This window comes from Vespa velutina, chromosome 1 (genome assembly GCF_912470025.1).
Source record: "Vespa velutina chromosome 1, iVesVel2.1, whole genome shotgun sequence".
In the NCBI taxonomy this organism is placed as follows: domain Eukaryota; kingdom Metazoa; phylum Arthropoda; class Insecta; order Hymenoptera; family Vespidae; genus Vespa; species Vespa velutina.
In genome coordinates, this window is record NC_062188.1 from 15,601,396 (window position 1) to 15,623,895 (window position 22,500).

The 22,500-nt window shown below is 35.5% G+C and overlaps 1 protein-coding gene across 19 annotated transcripts in view; it reads right to left on the reverse strand.

The window, feature by feature from the left end:
* Positions 1-22,500, reverse strand: part of LOC124953618 (rap guanine nucleotide exchange factor 2-like) — a 131,704-nt gene that overhangs the window by 7,445 nt on the left and 101,759 nt on the right. For 8 of the 19 annotated variants that reach the window (XM_047505254.1, XM_047505322.1, XM_047505273.1 and 5 more), the window contains 16 exons: positions 16,086-16,187; positions 11,155-11,367; positions 10,712-11,064; positions 10,171-10,632; positions 9,778-10,070; positions 9,400-9,703; positions 9,071-9,302; positions 8,652-8,956; positions 8,360-8,544; positions 8,019-8,230; positions 7,657-7,888; positions 7,245-7,544; positions 6,804-7,121; positions 5,057-5,173; positions 2,783-2,935; positions 1,002-1,244 (listed from right to left, as the gene is read on the reverse strand). In XM_047505254.1, the coding sequence (XP_047361210.1) occupies positions 1,002-1,244; positions 2,783-2,935; positions 5,057-5,173; positions 6,804-7,121; positions 7,245-7,544; positions 7,657-7,888; positions 8,019-8,230; positions 8,360-8,544; positions 8,652-8,956; positions 9,071-9,302; positions 9,400-9,703; positions 9,778-10,070; positions 10,171-10,632; positions 10,712-11,064; positions 11,155-11,367; positions 16,086-16,187 (4,024 nt within the window). Of the gene's footprint in view, positions 1-1,001; positions 1,245-2,782; positions 2,936-4,973; positions 5,174-5,631; positions 5,775-6,803; positions 7,122-7,244; positions 7,545-7,656; positions 7,889-8,018; positions 8,231-8,359; positions 8,545-8,651; positions 8,957-9,070; positions 9,303-9,399; positions 9,704-9,777; positions 10,071-10,170; positions 10,633-10,711; positions 11,065-11,154; positions 11,368-12,259; positions 13,017-16,085; positions 16,188-19,038; positions 19,645-22,500 lie in introns of those variants that run through there. The other 11 variants (XM_047505332.1, XM_047505293.1, XM_047505351.1 and 8 more) reach the window with 10 other exon arrangements.

A 22,500-nucleotide genomic window follows, 5' to 3' on the forward strand; every position in this document is an offset into this window, starting at 1 on the left:
ACATTAGTTCGCCTTTCTATAAAAATAATTTTAATAACTTTATTCGATGTTTGTTAATATTAACAAGATGAAGAATCGTAACTAAATAACGATGTAAACTGAAGACTTCGTGAAACGTAATCGGAGGGTAACCTTGTAAACGAATACAAACGAAAAAAAAATATTTCAAAGAAAAAAAAAAAGAATAAATAAATAATAAATTAATTTAATCATATATATATATATATATATATATATATACATATATATATATATACATATATATATATATATACATATATATATATATATAGTTCACGCAATTACTAATTACATACGTTTCTTACGTTATCTCAATATCTACCACAATACTTGTATCATCTCGTTGATGCTTTATTAAGTGCATCATATGTATATATATATATATATACATACACACACACTGTAATTATCAACTGCAATCGACTATCAGACTTGATAACTATAGACAAGCCCAAAGCATCTCTACGGAGCTCTACGAAACAAACTACGATTGAATAAAATTCCTTCGAGTCGTAAACGATACACAACGCCTTTCCATTGTTGTCCATCTCCGTATTTTCAAAGTTACCCTTCCGTTGTAAATGGCTCTGAAAATAACTTGTCTCTGAAGAAAGTCGGAACTGTGTCACGAGTAAGATGGAAAAGATAGAAAGAATAGAGAAATCTCATTGATCGACGATCGGAGCCGATCGTCGTCATATATAGAATATGTAGAGAAAGAGAACGAAAGTACACACATACATTTATATATATATATATATATATATATATATATATATATTCGTATACATTCGTAAGAGATTATTCTTGTGAATGAGAAAGTACGAAAATAAAAATGATAGACGAATAATACACGAGTAATATAGAGAGACACGTGTAAAAGTGAACGTAACCAGTCACGTAGACGCGTTTATTTATGTAAGAAAAAAGAGAGGCGCGAAAGTAGAGGGTGCGAAGTATTCGATTGTGTGTTGTAGTACCATCTTCGTGATCGGTCCGATAAGTAACTCCTTCGTGGCTGTGAGCACGGCCGAGCCTGTGTAATCTTGCCATCTGCGCTGCGACTTTGTAAGCCGGTGGTTGGCGGCACTGACTACCACCCATGCCGGCCAGGCCGGCTCTCATCGACGCGTTCGACGTCATCGTCGTCATGGATGTAAGGTTCGTCATAATGGTCGTTGTCCCTGCGCTTGGTGGGCCCTGGACTCCGGCCAGACCGGAACCTGAAAACCCTCGACTTTCTTTCTCTCGATTCTCACCACCAGCAAAGAAACAACAACAACAACGCAAAAACCTACGCCTCCCTATCTATTCTATTTATTTTCTTTTCTTTTCTTTTCTTTTCTTTTCTTTTTCTCTATTCTCCATTAGTATCGCCAGCAAATCAAATCAAAAACCATTTCGTAATACCATGTCGAATCGTCGAACAAATCCGCGATCGGGATCCATCGATCCGTCGAGCGTGTTTCTTACTGTAACGACCTTAAATCTCTATTTAATTTTTATAATTTTCAAGCTGACCGTTAACTTATTCCCTAGGATAGAAAAATGCGTGATCGATAAGAAACATTAAAAATTTATTCATACGATAACGGAACAATTTAGTTTAATAAAATACAAATAAGAGATTCCTTCCGCCATTTTCTCGAAAAGTATGTCAAACCGGTTAACTTCTTTATGGCGCCCCGAAGTTCCGTGAGTTAGCCGATACAGTTACAAGTTCTTTTCAATTATATAGGCCAATATATCCAATTACAAAAGTCGTAACAGAGGAATCACGCTAGCTCGAGATCGAAATCGGGAATAAGCGAGCGGATTTAACCGCCAACGCTCGCCACGATTCACCGTTGTGTCCGACCAACAAAACAGAAAGAGAAAGAAAGAGAAAGAGAGAGAGAGAGAGAGAGAGAGAGAGAGAGAGAGAAAGATATATAGAAGAAAGAAAGGAGGTGATTAAAAAAAAAATCAAAAAAAAAATACATGGAAGGAGACCAACGCGTACACGGAAAACCGTTCTCCACGTGGTTAGTACCCTGAAAAGAAGGCTTCGTATTCCGTTAAAGAGACCGAAGAGAGCATGCACCACGCAGAGATAAACAGTAAAATACCGAGATGCAACACGTTGCAATTTTCTATAATAGCACGCAACCAGTAGCACACAGGCAAAAGGCGCGCGCAAGGCAAGCAAGCGTATACATATAGATACATACATATATACACACACATACATACATAATGCAATAATGTGATGGGGATGCACTAGCATTCCTTCGGCAGCTATAATTTTATCATACAGGTATAGTTAATTTGTTATGTAAGCTACCTTTTTCCTTTTCTTTTTTTTTTTTTTTTTACAATCAATCAAGGTCCATATTATAATATCGCTCATTATGATGCATACAAACGAACAACACGTTGATTATTTGAAAACATCCCTACAAAATCGATTTCAATATATGGTAATGATCGTTAAGCTCGTTAAAAAGTCTATACTTGAATTAAAAATATAGTTATATTATATATATATTTTTTTTTTTTATTTTTTTTTTTTTTTTATTTTTTGAGTTCATGTTCATTGCTGTCATTAGAGCGATTTATTTGAAATGAAATATATGGAATTGAAAGGAAATGATAGAATGAGAATATAAGAGAGAGAGAGAGAGAGAGAGAGGAGAGAGAGAGAGAGAGAGAAATCAAGAAAATAAAGATAAAGCGCAATAGCAGCATTGAAAGAGATAGCAGGTAGACGCAGCAGACTCACCTTGAGGGGTTTGGGGTTCGTGATGGTGATGATCGTGATAATGTTGGTGATGATGATGATTGTGGTTGTGATTCTGGTTGTGGTTGGCAGGAAGCGGAGGTAACACTGCTACAGCGTGAGGAAACGGTGGAGCACCACCTCTCATAATTGACCCTGCACCATACACAGAGGCCACATACGATTGTTTTCTTTTTAAACTAACTTTTATTTTTTATTCTTTTCCTTCTTCTTCCCCTGTCTTTCTCCTCTTTCTCTTCAATGTTATAAATCTCTTTTTTTTTTTCCTTGGATTTTGTATATACAGGTATACATATATGTACATGTGTATATATATATATATATATATATATATATACACAAACAAATAGACGGATAGAAGCATGAGCCACTTTTTGAAGAGCAAATGTAAATGAGACGGCCGCGCTCTTTTTTCGTTTCCCGTTAATAAAAATGACGGAAACGTATAATATATTACAAAATATTTTTGTCAAGTGCACGAGAAACGGCAGGTCGTTTGTGCTATACAAAAGCTGAATGTTGTAATAATATTAAAAAAAAAAAAAAAAAAAAAAAAAAAAAAAGCTAAAAGCGACAATTTACGCAAGCTATTTCCAAGATGTATGTATTAAAAAAACGATTGAAATAAAAAAAAAAAATAGATGCGAATATACAAGCTGCACGTTCCTTTGTCCTTTTATCGATATTTCCAATACAATAATATTAACGAAATTATTATACCAATAGAACTACGCGCTAATGAATGTCCCCAATGTCATCAAATTTACAAGCGACACATCATACATACATACATACATATATACATATATACATACATACATACATACATACATATATACATACATACATACATCCATACGTTTTAAAGTTTCGAAATTGTAAATATATAATTGCAAAAAATAAGTAAATTATTCTATTTAACTTTCGTTTCTCATCTACGAAAAAGACGTAACATCTTTATTGATTTAATTTGAGAACAAAAAAAAAATAAAAAAAAAAAAAGTTATTGAGAACAATTCGAAACGCATGCTTTTAAAAACATTCATAAACGAAAAAAACATACGTATTTTATATTAAAACATTTTTTTGTCCATATTCAGATAAAAGACGTAGAATGAGCTTGTAAATTTGATGATAAGATTTAAAATAAATCCTGTACACACATATATATACATATGTAACGATGATCGAACTTTTTCACAAAGGTGAGAAAATGAAGATGTACGGGGGGCCATGGGACATACGTTTCTTCGAAATTAAAGCTCGATCAGATCATTAAAATTCGACGAAGGATTCATATAACAGTGGGATGGGACGGGGGGGGGGGGGGGAATACTTTTGACAAAGGTTAAATATAAACATTAAAAAACGATCGATATTAAATTAATAATTAAAACGTTTCTACAAATTATCATTTGCGTTTCCTCAATACGTTACTCGTGTCCGCGCATTAAACGTGAAATGTTCGAATGATCAGATTTAAAAAGAAAAGGGAAAAAGAGAGAAAAAAAAGAAAAAAGAAAAAAAAAAAAACACACAAGATTCTTCATGTAAATACGTAATTCTAAAGTTTCGTGTAATAAACATAGCCGTTCTCTTTATTACAATACCATTGAGATCCTTTGATCTTTGGATGTATCATCGAATTGCAAAATTGAGCAAATAAATGCGAGGACACGTGTGTCGGACGAGTTGACGCGTCGATATAAAACAAATTTTCATGATAATAAAGGGAAATGGGGGCCCGAGGCGGGTCGGGGGAGGGGGGGGGCGGGTCAGGTAGATAGAGTAGAGCAATCATCGAAGACGAAAGTTTTTAAAGTTTTTCGATAAAACAAAAAAAAAAAAAAAAAAGAAAAAAAAACAAAAAGAAAAAAAAAAGGATAAATCAATGAAAAAATAAGAAGACAAAGACTTATTTAACGGTGCATTAATTTTTTTCTATCATACGATAAATATACCGTGTATTATAATGTACGGTATGAAGGAAAAAAAAAAAAAAAAGAAAAAAAAGAAAAGAAAAAACGAGAAATCGGAATTTCAATGTAAAATCTTTAGTGACTGAAAGGTGACCGTTATAGAGTAGATTATATCGGGCGTTAAATAAGTCTCTCTCTCTCACATCTAACGAGAACAGTACCACAACTCGTTTCTAAGAATACTTTATACTCACTACACGATGCTACGGAATGGAGGACGATAAAGAAGTCACGAGCACAGGATCGTTCGCCTTCCTTATCACGTAAAATTACGTACCTTGCATGGCGGAATGCCGTCTTTGCGGTGGTGGCGGACTGCCACCTGCCTCTACGCTGCTTCCACTATGACTGTCCAGTTGAGTACTGTGACCGCTATCACTGCTCGTCACTGAACCTACGCACACGTCCCCAAGACACTTCCATCACTAAACACGTTCGAAATATCCAAGTCCCGTCCTGCTGCGGCCGCTGAACGCGCTCACTTTTTTTTCTTTCTTTCTTTCTTTTTTTTTTCTTTTTCTTTTTTTTTTTTTTTGCAATTTTCTCTTTTCTCTTTTTATCTTATCGAATCGATTCTTTTTCTTGAGCGGGGGGATAGGAGGGTCAGAGATGGGGAAAGGTCATCCACGCGCGCGCGCGCGCGCGCGCACGCACGCTGCTAAAAGCAATTGCTACTCTAAGCTTTAACAAAAGAGGCAGAGACAAGCTCGATCATAGTAAGAGATCCTTTCGATTTCTCAATAAACTCTATAATACACTACGTTCTAATTTGCAAATATCAAAAGAGAAAGATATATATATATATATATATATATATATAATAAAATGAATTAATAACTAATTTATCAATATGACAACTACTATATATATATATATATATAGTGTTAGAAAAGAATGGATATAATACTCATCGATGAGATCTCAAAGCCGTCTCTCGTTTAATAAGTTGACGTAGATACGCGCGTGCCTCTCATCTCAAATAATCTTTTTTTCTCCTGAAAACGAACGAAAGATTTGAATTCACGCGATTTCCTCGTATGTCCCATGGTCAAAAAAGAGAGAAAGAGTAAGAATGAGGGAGAAAGAGAAAGAGAAAAAGAGAATGAGATAGAAATAGAATTAGGAAGGGAGAAAAAGTATTCTGGATCCGAAGCAAAGAAAATCAAACGCTTCGTATCGGGATAAGGATCGAGGTGATTTTGTTACCTAACGGCTGATCGATAAAAAAGCGCGAGCTACGGTAATAATACGGCATAACAATATGCGTGTGTGCGCGTATGTGTGTGTATGTGTGTGTGTGTGTGTATGTGTGTATATATGGATATAAGAAACTAAATAACATGGAACATTTATGAATTGCGTAAACGGCTGTGCAGCGTGCAGACAAAATGGACTTCCTCTCGTTACGAGACCTGACCAAGTGTATGTTACGAGCAATGATAAGGTGCGTGGATGGTTGGTTATGTCGCGAGATGCATGCCCGTTATATATATGTATATATATATATATATATATATATATATATATATATATATATATATATCGTGTAGAATAGCAACTTTCAAATCGAAACTGTCCAAGTTTAAATTTTCATTAACATTCATCGAGTAACTTTCGTTCGAAATATCGATTCGCTCGTTTCAACGTTCCTATATTATTAACGAACAATAGTTTAATTTGATATTAATATCCCCTATAAATTTCGTGGAAACATTTTCATACATAATTGGGAATACGGTAATTGATTTCTAAAACAGTTTCACAATGCGATTACGCAGAATGGTTATTAGATTAAAAGTTGCCTTGAACGTAAACGCATGTAATATGATTTACGAAGTGAACGAGGAATTGAAGAAACATTGGACAGCTGTGATTAGAATCAGCGAAGAGTATGAAATAAACGAACGATATGAAAAATTTCGAATAGCGTGAAATATATACGAAAATAATGTCTACTTTGCTAATACTTCTCGGCAGCATCTCGTTCCAAACCATTCGAAGTGGATACGATAGATCTAACTTACCGCTCGTTAAGGTTTTCCGTAATGGTTGAAGATTACTCAGACTTGTGACACTGCTACTCTCGGCACTGAGATCAACCGGTGGTGGTAAACTCGAAGGTGTATCACTGTGCGATCTTTCGTGCATCGGAACTCTACTACCAGAACCAACTCTTCTCGGTGCACCAGGACTTGGTTCAAGTCCACTAGAGTGCAATGCTAATCCAGGTACTGGAAGGGGTGGTGGACAATGTTTAGGTTGATACGGTCGAGTTTTGTGAGGATCTGAAAGAGCCAACATCTTCCTTACTGCCTGAGGTGAGGCAGCTCCGAACTTTGTACCTAAGAAAAATGAAATATTACGAATATCCCGTTTAAATGATATAAACACATAGATAATGTCGTAATTATGTAAATAATGATGTAATCAAGGAAGTTTTCAATCATTTTATAAAGACAACCGACCTTGTATGCTCTTTCTTCCCTCGCTCGTGCTACTGGCACTACTCGTAGTTGAAAGCGTGGGAGAAGGATGCCTTCTCCCTCGGCTTCCAGTGAGTGGTACCGCTGCAGCAATGGCGACAGCACCGGCATGAGGTTCGCAATCGACGGAAAGTGCGTGCAATCGTTCCTCGTCGGTAATAACTTTCATATTAGCGAGATATGCCTTTACTCTTCGTACCATTTGTGCTTCTTCGAACATTTTCTTCGGATTTGGTGCCGCTGCCGATTTCTTACGTCTTTTAACCGTTGCCGTTTGACCACCTATACGTTTTTACGAATTTTATTAATACGCAAACGTATACTTGCAAACGAATAACATCATGACATAATCAATTAAATTCTTTTCCAAAGATTATCCTGTTATATTATATACCTTGATTACCCGTTGTCATTTGATTCAATGCTACCATCGCGGAACTCGGTGGTTGTCCACCTCTTTCCAACATGGTTAATAGATCGTACGGAGACGAACACATATTCGTCAATGTTCTGACCTCTTTAGCGATCATTCTGAGCTTTTCGAAATTCACCAAACCTTCTACTCTAGAATCGTTACCCAGATGTATAAAGGTCAAATCTTTTTTGACTACAGGATAGAAGGGTATCTATGTGATACACAAAGAGAAATATAATCGATTAATGTAATGCAATGCTTTCGAAAAAAAAAAAAGAAAAAAAAAAAAAAAAAAGAGAGAAAAAAAAAAGATTGTAAATATATTTATAATAATTGCTTACGATCGGTGGTTGCGTTTGTTCGGACGCTACTAGTTGACGATATTTACTCATGTTACGACTAGGATCCATTAACTCTTGTAAATCACTGAATAATCTCTGATATTTACTTGGCAGTTTTTCCCAAGATGCTCTCAACCTCGACACCGCGCCATGACCAAGACCAGATACAATTGCGAACATAGAATTAAAATTTTTACATTCTTTGCATTGTCCTATAAAGGAAAATCAGATTAAGAATAAATCAAGGGAGAAATTTCAATTATAACCCAAGTCCTCCATAAGTATATATCCACGGAGGGTTTTAAAAAAAAAAAAAAAAAAAAAACAAAAGGGAAACTTACGAGCTATTTTTATAAATTGTTTTATAATCTTGCTACGGCGTACAAGATTGTGCTCGGAACAAACTTCCGTAACGACCCAAAACATTTCTCTATTGACTAGCTCCGCGAACTGACTGAGCATTGGTATTCCGTACCTGCTCTTTAATTCAAATAAATCGTCCACATATTCTGTAGATTCAATTTGTCTGTAAAATATACAACGATTACCTCCTGATGTGATATAAAAGAAAAAAAAAAAAAGAAAAAAATAAAAAAATAAAAATTCGAAATAATTTCATAAAGATAAACTCACCTAAATATACTAAAATCCTGCAGAGTTAATTGGATGGCTACCTCCACAGCATTTAATTGTAGAAAATGTACTTGAGATTCACGTATAAGTTCCGGCGCCTGTTCGTCCGCTACTAAAGTTTCTGATATACCGTTAGTCTTTAAATAATAACGCGAACTTAAACCAATTCTTTCTGCAAGATTTTGCAACTGCTCTGGTAATCTTCGCTGCTTGATCATCCCACCTTCGCCAACACTCACTTCCGCCAAAGAGAAATTCGAACTACTTTCGGTGATACCAAACTCCTGTAGCGCGAGCATTACCACCTTGAAAAAACAAAAAACAAAAAAAAACAAAAAAAAAAAGAAAAATGAGCGACCGATATTAAAACTAATCGCATTATATAAACGTGATGTTCTTTTTGATATAACTCAAATTACCTCATGCGCCGTTGTCTCCTTGTGAATGAGAAGATATTTACAAGTTTGATCAGCCTTGTAAACCTTTAATACGTGTTCCGGATAATCTGGTGCTCTAAGATCATCGTAACAATATAATGATGTAAGATCGGGATTACTTTTCGAATGATATAGATTAGTTGTAGTTTGTGAACCGCACGTTCCTGGCGGTGTATGTGGTGGAGCGAGAGGATCATCTAAGTGCACACCATCGCTATAAAACAGAGAATACAAATCATCAAGTTTTAAAAAATATTTAAAAAATGAAAATATATAAAGTATATAACATAATCATATCTTATAATACTAACTTGATTGTATTCTTTGGCAGTATATTCATTTTCATAAGTGCTTTTTGTAATCTCCGTTTAGGTCCAAGAGTCATAAATCCTTTATGCTCCTTTTTAGCATCCTTACAAGGAGAAACATTACTATCTGCTATTAAGAGATGTACTCCACCTACTAAAGGATTCAAGGGATTTACTGGAGTTATAGGATCAACATGAGTAGAGAGTCTTGCGCGTGGATCAGATTGAAGTCTAGGAATTTCTGGTTTATTTGCCCTTCCTCTTGGCCTTGGAGAATTATCCGGCATTTGGAGCATTTCTTTGAAAGCTAGGCAAAAGAAATAATCGAACGTTAAAAAATGATCTATATTTGAGAATAATTATTTCTGCAATAAATCTTACCAAGAAGATTAGATTTTACGGTGATACTGAGATGAGTCGAACTCCTTAGAATTTCCAATGCTTTGGCATGATTAACATGTTCAAAGCTTTGCCCGTTCACTTCCAAAATTTGATCGCCACGTTTTAAACCGACATCCTCAGCCTTCGATCTCTTATCAACTTTTGAAATAAAAATTCCAAAACCTCTTTCATAACCACCTAAAATGCTAAAGTGGAGAATTTCATCTCTGTTAGGCCTTGCTAATGTTACATTCCGCGTCCTTGCTTTTGCCGCGCAGGCAATATTTAATAACCTAAAAATTTCCAATATAAGAGATATGTATTTTTCGGGAAAAAAAAATTTTATATAATCATATACTTGCGATAATGATATGATAAACTTTATCGTCTCACCTTTGTTGACCCTGCATTTTTTCTCTTTCTAATCCAGCTTCAAAGGCTTCTAAAAATTCCATCATAGCTGGATCCGTCTCAAAATCCGTAAAATGATTATTTACCCAAAGTAATACAACACGCGCAACACGATCTCTGACCTGAGCTTGGTCAAACCACTCTAATAATTGGCTCGCAACTAATAAAGGGCTATCGATAAAAGTTCGATGAGTTAATAAAAAATCTTCCACATAAGTGGGATCCGTAATACTGTTTTCTTCGATAAGTTGTAACATTAAGCGCTCGGGGGTTGCTCTAATCACTACATGACCCCGGCGTACACCACCATCCAAGGCGCCTCGTAATTCTGTAACTAATGTCACCCTACCATTCTCTTCGTGTCTTCTCGTATTTTCTTCACCTTGATGCTGAATTCTAAAATAATCTGCTTGTGTGACACACACGAATTGGCAATCGTCACATCTAAAATAAAACTCTCATTCTTATATCTGTAAGAGATCATAACGAAATTATATTTTCTATAATTTATCTCTATACTCACTTTGTCCTCATAACACCTTGATGCAGAAGTCGATCCATGGTAGGTAAAATACCAAAACTATCTCCAAGATGAAGCTGTTCCACCTCGCCATTACTATGTTCAATTTCAACAGTACCATTAATGAGTACACTCCAACTATCCAATTCTTCTCCGTCATTTAATACAACCATGCCAGCTCGTTCAACCACTGCAAATACCATGACAGCGCACAGCGCTCTTCTTACAGCCAGTGTCATATTGGTGAAGGCCTTTAGTTGTTGTGTAAATTCTAAAAGTGTCTCTATATCTTCTTCTGTTCTTTCCACTGGATCTTTTTCTAAACATTCTCGTACAGCATCACGAACATTCAAACTCTAAAATAAGTAAAGAACATTCTTATTAATATTAACTTTCATACAAAACTATTTCAATTAGAAAGATATTAACAAGACAACGATACATACATCCATACTCTCAGCCAAATCTTCTTCCTCATCGCTGTCTACTATAGACTCAACAAGACCAGAAAGATCAACCTCGTCTGCGTCCGCATCCAAAGAACTTTGTACAGATGTCATTGTGTCTGAGCCACTGTACGCAGAACTTGTATCACTTGAATGACTACTCCTATTGGATTTTTGATACAGCTCCGGCCTACCTGTCAGGCCTTGCGAAAACTGAAAACAAAACAATTTCATAATATTTAACAATTAATCTCAAAAAATATCCATAAGTATGAATAACATCAATACAAAATTATATCTACAAAGGCAAAGAGAAATTATCATTAATTATGTTTGGGCTTTTTCATCTTTCTAGTTCAATTAAACTAACGTTGCAAAAAGTTCAAATAAACTGTTTACGAGATCTTTTCCAATTGAGAAATCAAGTTAAGTGAACTATGTCCTGTGTAGTTGCAAATAACAGGAAAAAAAAAAAAAAAAAAAAATCCTAATCCGATATAGAATTGCAAGTGATAACTATTCTTTAAAATATACTTTAATATAAAATTGTAGTGAAGTAGAAAAAAAAAAAAAAAAAAAAAAAAAAAAAAAAAAAGAAAAAAGAATAATTCTCCTTTATGTATTCTCCATCTGTCAAACGTATCGAAAAAAAAAAAAAAAAAAAAAAAAAAAAAAAAAAAATAAAGAACCTGTCATGTTAGGCATAATGTCTGAAAAAAAAAAAAATTAACACCGTAAATCATTGTTGTTGTCTCTCATCGGAATGCAAAAAAAAAAATTTTGTTTTGTTTTTTTCATGGTATATACCATAGGCACGTTAAGGAAAATACCAGGAATGGGCGTGATTGGGATGAGCTGGTGTTAAATATGTTAGGTTAGGTTTCTGTAAAGACATGACATCACGCATGCAACGAGAAGAAGATGATGATGATACAGACGCGCCGCCGTTCACGCATACAGGCGCGCGTGTCCAAACAAAACGTCGCGACATCTGTCATCTGGAGGAACGCCGTCGTGCCTCGCCGTACCATCATCACGGTCACGTCTCTCAAAAGAGATTCGTCGTATGATCGACTAATTACGAGGTCATTTCGATCAGACTCACTTGATACATGCCAAAGGCATCCATGGTGTTTTCGTAACGACGATGATATTCCAATCGAGTCAAAGAACTCAACCTTTTTCGTTCCAAAAAAGAACGACAGCTATTAACTAGCCGTTCTCGTTTCTTTATTAAACGACTCTGCCTTCTCTGCTTCTTCTTTCTTTTCAACACTATCGAGTAATAGGTTATTTCACGATTAAATATGATTTAAGATATATCCATAAGAAACGTGGACATCTCCGATGTAAATTCTAACGCGTCGTCGTTATTAACAAACGTTCTTCCCTTGATGAAAGGTACGACGACAATAAAAATATCAATGCCATACGCGTGTTTCTTTTCTCCCGCGGTCCCCGAACACAGTCCTGATACACACCCACGAGAGAGAAAGAGACAAGGCTCTTTGTGCGCGTTCCGTACAACTCGTGGCGCGAGTAATAGTATCGTGGCCTCACAGGCCGTCGACTTAGTGCAGCGAACATGGGACTGCGGTTCCTTTCCTTCGGAGACGCGACCGATCGACTTCGGTCGCCTTCGACGCTTTTCGGCCTTCGTAGGAGCGCGCGCGCGCCATCTGAATGGAAATTTCGATGCAGCATGCCGTAAGGCGGGAAAAATCGGTAAAGCAGACTACTCTTAAGGGGCCGGGGGAAGGAGGGAGGGGGGGGAGAGGGGAAAGAGCAAGTTGTTCCTTTTTTCTTCTCTCGCTTCTTTTTCTTTCCTCTTTTTTTGCTTTCTTTCATTTTCTTTTTTGTTTTTGCTTCTTTTTCGGGAAAAGAAATTTTACGCGAAATTTTATTTCTTTTCTTTTTTCTTCTTTTTTTTCTTTTTTTTTTTTTTTTGTTCTTGTTTTTGTTTTCCTTTTTTTCTGTCCTTTCTTTAACTCCCCCATTATCAAGAAGAAGAAATTCTTTTTTTAATGCGCGAATAAAATAATACAATCGAAATAAAATAATTCTCTTGTGACTCGATAATGCAACAGAATGAGCGTATGATAGATAATGTTGTGAAATAAGGGGAGGCAATAACGTAAGAGAGGCAATATATCGATCCGTGTCACTACGTAGTTAATAGTTTTGGCATCTGAAGCGTGTATAACTGTCTCATTGGAACGGAGAAGAGTTGCTACTTGCCCGCTCCCATCCTCTCTCTATGTTTTCGTCTCTCGACCCCCTCCAACCCACTATCTCTCTTTCTCTCTCTCTCTCTCTCTCGCTCTCTCTCTCTCTCTCTCTCTTTCACTCCTCTCTTTCTCGTCGTACCACCGCCCCTCCCCCCACCCTCATTCACTGACATTCCCTTCGAGAGCGCGGGAGATCACGTGACCCGACCAACGAGAGTATTGGCCACTCAGGTCCGTCTCAACGGGGGGTGCCCTTTAATGGAGGGTGCCACCTGTAGCTTCCGAACATTCTCCGGGCTCCCGATAGCAATAGATATTTTTTTCTTCTTTCTTTTCTTTTTCGCTTTTTCTTCGAAATGCCTCCATCTTTCATTTCTAAATGTAATAACATACCCTTTATATCTATTTATCTATCTATCTGCCTATATATCTATCTTATCTATCCATCTATCTATCTATTTATCTCTCTTTCTCTCTGTTTCTTGTTTTTTTTTTTTTTTTTTTTTTTCCTTTCTCATAGCACAGTCCAAAGAGAAACGATTGACGATTCTAAATCAATTGACAATTTTTTTCAAGTAAAAACTAAATTATTGTACGAAAGAATATATATATATATATATATATATATATATATATATATATATAAATATCCGTTTTAGTGTAAATAGATTATACAACTTTCAGATTCCGATAATTCATTGGGAGAACGTCGATCGAAACTTAACTGCGCCGACATAAAGTTTTTCACTTAAAACTTTCCAATCAAATTCTCGTACGTCTATCAAAAAACGATGAATTCGTCGATAGTTCGAATCTCGGATGAATAATTTTTCAATCGTGGTTCATGGACGTTGACGAGTTAACGGAGAAACGAAGGAAGACGACGATAATAATGACTTCGATTGGTTTTCGATTTTTTTCTTTTTTTCTTTTTCAATGTCTAATAATTAAAGAAAAAAAAAAAAAAAAATGAAAGAAAGAAAAAAGAATAACGCCTGAATAAGCTTTGCTGTTCTAAGAGAGAGATCGATTTACAAACGCAAACACGTACGGAGAAATGATATGTATCTCATTGACAATCATGAAACTGATAAAATTGAATTCGTAGAAATTAACGAGAGCTAGCGAGAATTATCGAGCAATTTATATACATCAGTCGTCGTATTAGAGAAACTTGATTATATTACAATGAGTTTAATTTAACAACGACACCTGAATTGATCTTGATAATCTTGTCTTCTTTCGTCGGAAGTTAAAGAGTTAGTGTGTTACTCTTTGCTAGGCAAATGCTATTGTGTGAAAGGAGCTTAAGAAAACCGAGGTTGGTCAATCGACGCTCGCTCTGCTTGAGGGAGGTGCGAGAAGGAGAGAGGATGGATACGAAAGCATAAGAGAGAGAGAGAGAGAGAGAGAGAGAGAGAGAGAGAGAAAAAGAGAGATTGAGAAGAGAACGTACACCGGTCCGCTCAAAGCATCCAGCAGCAGCCAGCAAGCAAGCAGCTCGAAGAATGAGCGCTCAAAGGCCACTGCCCGAGAGCCGTATGATTTATACGAGCCGTTATATCTCGCGTCTCTCGACTCACTTTTCCCAATGTCCCCCATACTCTCTTTAAAGAAATAGAAAAACTATTTTGAATTGTCAAAAATTGTCCGATTGAAAAGAGATCGTCCAAATAATATCCTCATACTTATTATTTTATCCTTTATCTTTCGTTAAACAATCTAATGGCACCGAGAGTATGATTGTGTTTCTCCAAGTTATTTCCTCGGTTGAGCATACCAACGAGAATCCTTCTTCGACAGGACTATGCTGAGAATGCGTCATCGAGCATACGACGATATCGTATACATTCTCTATAGAGGAATGCCGTATCTGGAGCGCATCACTGTTAAAGAATGTCAATCAAAACGAGATTGTAACGAAATTATTTTGAATAAAATGATTTCCATCGTAAAGGAGACGATGTCCGTATGATATCGATGTGATTTATTAGAAAAAAAATATGAAAAGAAGTTGGATACTATGCCGTGATAAATGGTAGTAAAGTATACGTGAAAAAAAAAAAGAAAGAAAGAAAAGAAAAAAAAAAAATGTAAATATCGAAAAAGTAAGCTGCCCTTCTCCTTTTTTCCCTATATATACATACATATGCTATTATATATATATATATATATATATATATACGTATAAACATAATGCTATGATGAAAAAGACACGTGACATGTCCATTAAACGCATGAGAAATTTTTGCTAGTATGCTAGTGCGATTAGAGCGTGGGCGAGGACACACGCGTCACACACGCGTCGTCGATAAAGAATCACATACCTGTTCGCATCCTCGTAATTCCTCTAAGTATATAGGTAATATCTACTTGCATATATCTGTACATACATATGTGTAACATTCTATGACGCAATATCGGATGATCTCGTAAAGACTCGAAAGAGAGAGAAGGAGAGAGAAAGAAAAAAATAATGGATGGAAATAAACGAGAGGGCGAGATATCGAATGTCGACGCAGAAAAGGTTCCCGATCGATCCGGTCGTAACCTTTCGAAGGAGCTAAGGAGGTACCTCAAACCCCTATCCTCCTTTTTTTTCCTTTTCTTTTTGTTTTCTCTCTCTCTCTCTCTCTCTCTCTCTCTCTTTCTCTCTTTCCTTTCGAAGAAAAAACAGAAAGATCGAAAGGTTATAATATTTACCGTGTCGTCGAAGACCAGATTGACCTGACGATGGTCGGTTATAGGATGTGGATGCGGTGGCCGATGCATCCTTCCTCCTCCATGGACCTCCGGATAGTCGATCTGTAAGAAAGAAAGAAAGAAAGAAAGAAAGAAAGAAAAAACATGAATTCAATAATTATAGTAGAAAGAGAAATAGTATACATTTAAATTGAAAATAAATATGTAGATCAAGCAAGTTCAGACAACTTTTTAAACTTTCAAAGTAGTTAGTTTATCGTCGTTTTTATATCGTAATTCCATCGGGGGAAAAAAAATTCTAACTGCATAGATATCCGCGAACAGAATTCTCGCCGTATGTAATCTACGTTAAATCGTTATCGTAAAAACGGCTACCGGAACTCTCTCTCTCTCTCTCTCTCTCTCTCTCTCTCTCTCTCTCTCTCTCTCTCTCTCTCCATTTTTTCCGGAATAAACATTTCATTTTGAAAGGGATTATATCGGAAATATATCCTTTATGTTTGTGGATATGTATGTTTGTTTATATATATATATATATATATATATATATATATATATATATATATAATATATACATTGTTTTTCTTCGATAATCTATATCACGATCATGCCACCTGCCGCTAATGGAAGCTCCGGGAACTCAGCTGCATCAACTCTTTCCGCATCACTGTGTACGATGGTTGCAACGGCGACGGTTTTTTCGGATGACAGTTATATGGCTCGCAGTTTGTGTAGTTGAATAATAGAAAAAAAGAGAGAGAGAGAGAGAGAGAGAGAGAAAGAGAAAGAGAGAGAAAAAGAGAGAAAAAGCAAGAGACAACGAGAGACGTATACGTGCTTCGGGCCGGAACTCGTAGGCCGGACTTCCGGCAGATACGCTGGTTATACTCGCCATTCAAAGAACCGCTCCCTCGTGATTCGATTGTCCGAACAAATATTTAGCCAATTTCGGAGCGAAAGATAGTTTCACCGGGCAGACGATGACGAGAGCTCATATGAGAATAAGATATATATATATATATATATATATACGTACGTATGTACGTATATATGTATGTATGTATGTATGTATGTATGTATGTATGTGTATATATATATATATATGCAGAAGAGAGATTTCCGCAAAAGCGAAAATTATTTGTCGCCAGCGGAGCATGAATGTTTAGCTACGGTACGAAACAATACAACGTCCATGCGAAAATTACAATGGAAAAGGTCGTTCGTTCTTAATTATAATATACACACAATATATGTATATATAAAAACATACATATATATATATATATATATATATATATATACATATATGTAAGTATATATGCACATATATCGTCACGCACTGTCTTCTCTAAGGACATCTCCTTGATAAGCTTTTTTCTTTTTTCTTATTTTTTTTAAGAAAACGGTACGATAGATATTTCCTTTGATAATAGTGATCTTTTTCTTTTTTTTTTCTTTTCTTTTTTGTTTTTCTTACATAGCAAACAAAAAAGATACGGTATGTGTACTCGATAGAAAATATAATTTAAATATCCTATCTGATAGAATTCATTTGAATTGTCAGAATAAAAATGAAAATAAATAATCATAATGAATACATATATAATATTTCGATGACAAGAGACCCTTCATTACGCATGGTAAATGAGAAATATGAAAATTGTGCGATTTCAATCGCGTTTATTAGCGATTTCGTTTGGATTACGTAATCTGACACGCTACGAAAATGCAATCGCAATGACCGAGTAAAAGGCGCAAGCGTGATGCAATTTGTAAACAAGCAACGGAAAAATGTGCATGCATTTCCATTACGTAATACAACGGATTATAAATAATTATTGTTTTGGGGCCGCGCGAGCGGATATGGGGAACGAACGCGAGTTATCGTTAATAACGACGATATATCTCTATATCAACAAAATATTGATAATCGAAAACTGATAAAGTATCGTTGAGTTTTTGATGAATACACCGTGAGCTTTCCATTTCTTGTTCGTTAAATCGAAACTATTTGAAAAGCAAGAGAAAAATGATAAAAAAGGAGAAGAAAAAAATACCATGTATCGTCAAATAAAATATAACGAGGATATTATGAAGATTTAATTAAATTCTCTATGTAAAAAAAAAGAAAAAAGAAAAAAGAAAAAAAAAAGGAAAAAAAAGAAAAAAATAAAACAAGTGTTATATATATATATATATATATATATATATATATATATATATATATATATATATATATATAATGATAATAATATTTATCATAATATAAAGATGGAGATATAATAATTCCTAACAGGTTTACATTTTCATCTCAAAGATGAAAGATCGATCTTTATAAAAGATAAATAGAGAAAGAGAGAGAGGGAGAGAGAGAGAGAGAGAAAGAGACAAAGATCTTCCTAAAAACGATGCATCTCGACAAAGTATCCAAGCGAGGAGTAAGAAATAATCATTATACGTTCCTCCTCCCCTCCTCCTCCTCCTTCATCTCCTTGCTGTCTTCCGTCTGTTCCCATCGTTACTCGTGCTCTGCGTGGGCCTGCCAGAGCTACGTGGGCGTTTACATACATATGTATGTATGCGTTACGGTGCGCGTACACGCGCAAACACCACTGCATTTCTTCCTATCTGTTCGCTCGCGAACGTAAAGAAACAATTCGAAATACTTCGGATTTCCATTTTTCAATAAATTTCTTATTAGGACAAATCGTATTTTACGGTTTGTCGCTAAACAATGTTTAAAAACCATTCTATTAAAAAAAAAAAAAAAAAAGAAAATTATTTACGTAGAACTCGTCCGTGGAATGAAAAGGGAGAGGGGAAAAAAGAAAAAGAAAAAAAGGAAAAAAAAAAAAGAAAAAAAAGAAAAAAAGGGGGAAAAAAAAAAAAAAAAATTATTTTCGAAAACATCATCCATCTTTCTTTTTTTTTTTTTTTTTCTTGTGCTTTTTACCTCGGAAGAAGCGATGGACAAAGTCCTAGGTGTACCAGGCCAGCTTCTGGACAACGACCGTCCTTTCCTTTTCCTCACCACGACTCGAGGTCGTCCAGTCCGATTCATATATTTCAACATCTCGTTAACTTTGGTTACCCCGTATCAATTCTTAATCAAATCTTCGTCACAACTCGTCACAAACGTAATAGATTATCACAGCACATGAATTTTTCTATTCCATTCATCGTTTCACCGATAATAATAAAATACTAATGTAACACAAAGATAAAGACACTTTATATATATAATTCACCACGATCGTTTTCTCCTTCCTTCTTATTCCGTTCAAAACTTCCACTTGTATATATATATATATATATATATATATATATACACAGTTCTTGTTTATCGTCCTGGTTCGTTAGCTCTCTCTCTCTCTCTCTCTCTCTCTTTCTCTCTTTCTTTATTTTTTTTCTCTCTTTCTCTCTCACTCTCTTTCTCTTTAGATTTCTCTCTATTCGTAATCATACGACCGTCAAAGAGAAAGAGAAAGAGAAAGAGAATATGTTTGATTTGTTCGCGATGAACCCCGCATTATTATCTCTCGAAAGAAAAACAAGTTCGAAGATGTCGACAATTTTGTATACGACCTTCTTCCATCGAATCGAAACAATTCGTTTGAGCGATATAGCGATATAACGATATATCGAGAGAAAGAGATAAAGATATAGATATATATATATATATATATATATATATATATATATATACATATATAGAGAGAGAGAGAGATAGAAAGATAGATATAGAAAGATAGAGATAGAGAGAGATATATATATAGAGAGAGAGAAAGAGAGAGAAAGAGAGATAAACGGAATGACTTAAAAGATCCACGCGTCGCGCGTCGCGCCGGCGAACTGAATCGTCCACGATTCTTAAGAGGGCCAAAGACCGAGTCGAGTCACGTGACTCTACACACGCAGTAACGTACGCCTCATATCATTCCTTTTCGTCTTGGGTCAGATCTGCTCGGCGGCGTCGGACGCGCTGTCGCCGACTAGAAATAAGCCACGCGAGCGATGTGACTAAGAAACTTTCATCTTTACGATTACCGTACATCATTTCTCTTTTTCGAAAATTTTAACGATATTCGATAGGAGAAATATCGAAAAAGGGAGAAGGGAGAAGGGAGGATGAGGATCTATCGATCTTCTTATCGTATATATACGAAAAATGTTAAAACGAATTTATATAAGGACCAATCCCGTACTACGTGAAATTGTAATAAGATAAGAGAATCTCATTCTAATATCACGAAGTTAAAATTGTATGAATTAATTTGTAAGTATTAAAGGAGAAAGGAAATGAAAATCGATCGGTGAAAAGATGTTAGGTTTCTTTTTTAAAATCCTCTTTTCTTTAAGATGTATCCTGAATACTCTACGATCCGTTAAGCCTATAAGATAAGAATCTTTAAGATAAGAAATGAAGATAAGGAGACAATGGATCGAGTGTAGAAGGAGATAGATCGCGTAAAACCGATATATATGGTTCTTACGGTAAGAGGAGAAATAACTCTCGTCGTAAGTTATTTATGTAGCTACATACCGTAAAGAGGTAAATCTCTTAGATAATGAAAAAAAAAAAAAAAAAAAAAAATCGAGGATAATTTTGTTAACGAGCGAATAGACGAAAAATCTTATATTACGAGCGTTGATCACAAAATATGAATTATACGAAATTGGGTAAAAAGATAAGAGCAAAATTACAACGCGATCGCACTCGTTGCACTCTATGCGTAACACCTAAAAAAAGAAAAAAAAAAAAATTTTTTTTTTTCATTAAAATTTTCCTTCGTTCTCGAATGTTGAAAATTTCTTATCTCTCGCTTAAAACGATCTTACGTCTCATTTATAGTCGATCGAACGAGAAAAAATATCAGTTGTCCTTTTGTCGAAGGAAGAGCATTAAGAAAAAAATAAAAATAAAAAAAAGAGAGAGAGAGAGAGAGAGAGAAAAAAAATATTCAAGACGAATCGTTTTTATAATTAAAAAATACCAACTGCGATGTGCCCATTGTTACTGGCAAAGACGATTATTTTCAATTCCAACAGCGAACTCCAATTACGTGAAAAGTACAAAATAAAATGTCCTATTACCGTGATTTACGATCGAGAAAGATTTGTTTCTGACGGAAACGAAAATGAATTTAGGGGGTCGTTATCAAGGATAAGTTTTGACGTGGGCTTCGATAAAATGACACGTGATTTCTGGGAATCATTTCGTTAATGAAACGTTATGAAACTTCTCTCGTAAAATTTAAAGACCCAACGACCTAGTAAATCTTTGAGCTTAAGATATCCCAATGTTACGATTTGATAATGTTTAAGATTAGATACGTGAACCTATGAATTATTTAATTTTTTATATATAGACTTTGCCAAGGCTCCGACGCATACATAAACGTTGCATAGTTTTTTTCAAACGAATAGTATCTTACAAGTTACTAATATATAGTTATACCAACTCATAGACTTTCTTGAAGATTAGGATGTCTTTTGAAAAGTTCTCTCTCTCTCTCTCTCTCTCTCTCTCTCTCTCTCTCTCACTCCCTATCTCTCTTTCTTTCTTGACGATTTTCATTGAAATGACGATGAAACGTTTTAAACGCGACCTCGATACACGAACTTACCATTTCTTTCGTTTGCTTATGAAATGGCTTGGTTAAAAGGCAGAGGGGCTCGTTCTCTCGAGGATCTACATGGGCTAAAAATTTCTTCCCGTCGGACCTCCACGAGGCGTATACGGCGCGGAGGGGTTGAAGAGAGATGGATAGAGAGATAGATAGAGAAAGAGAATAAGAAAGAGAACGAGACAGAGAAAGAGAGAGAAAGAGAGTAAGAAAAAGAGAGAGAGAGAGAGAGAGAGAGAGACAGATAGAGCATATTCATACGCACTGCTCTCTCGGCGCCCGTCTACTTTATTTTCGGTTCATCCTGCAGTCGACCGTCTCGACACCATTGGCGTCACGCGCGACCCTAAAAACCGACTGTAAGAAAGTATCCGTGAAATGCCGGAATGAGAGAAACGGCAAAACGACAGAAAGTTGCTCTGTTCCTATCGCAAAAACGCTTTATTTTCCCTTCACTTGCGAAATCGAGTAATAAAAAGAAAAAATAAAATGAAAAAAAGAAAAAAAAGAAAAAGAAAAAAAAAAAAAAGAGAGAAAAGAAAAAAAGGAAAAGAACCAGAAGATACGTATCTCGCGTGTATATTTTGTATAACGAAGACAACAAAATAATACATGTAAATTAAACAAATGAAATTATAAAATGAGATGATTTTGAAAATTGTTGTAGAGATAAATAAAAATTAATCGAAGCAATAAAGATATATATATATATATATGTATATACATAGCAAGAGAAATATCCTTGAATCCCATAATCCCGTTATCCGTTGAGCAATAGAGCGGTTAAG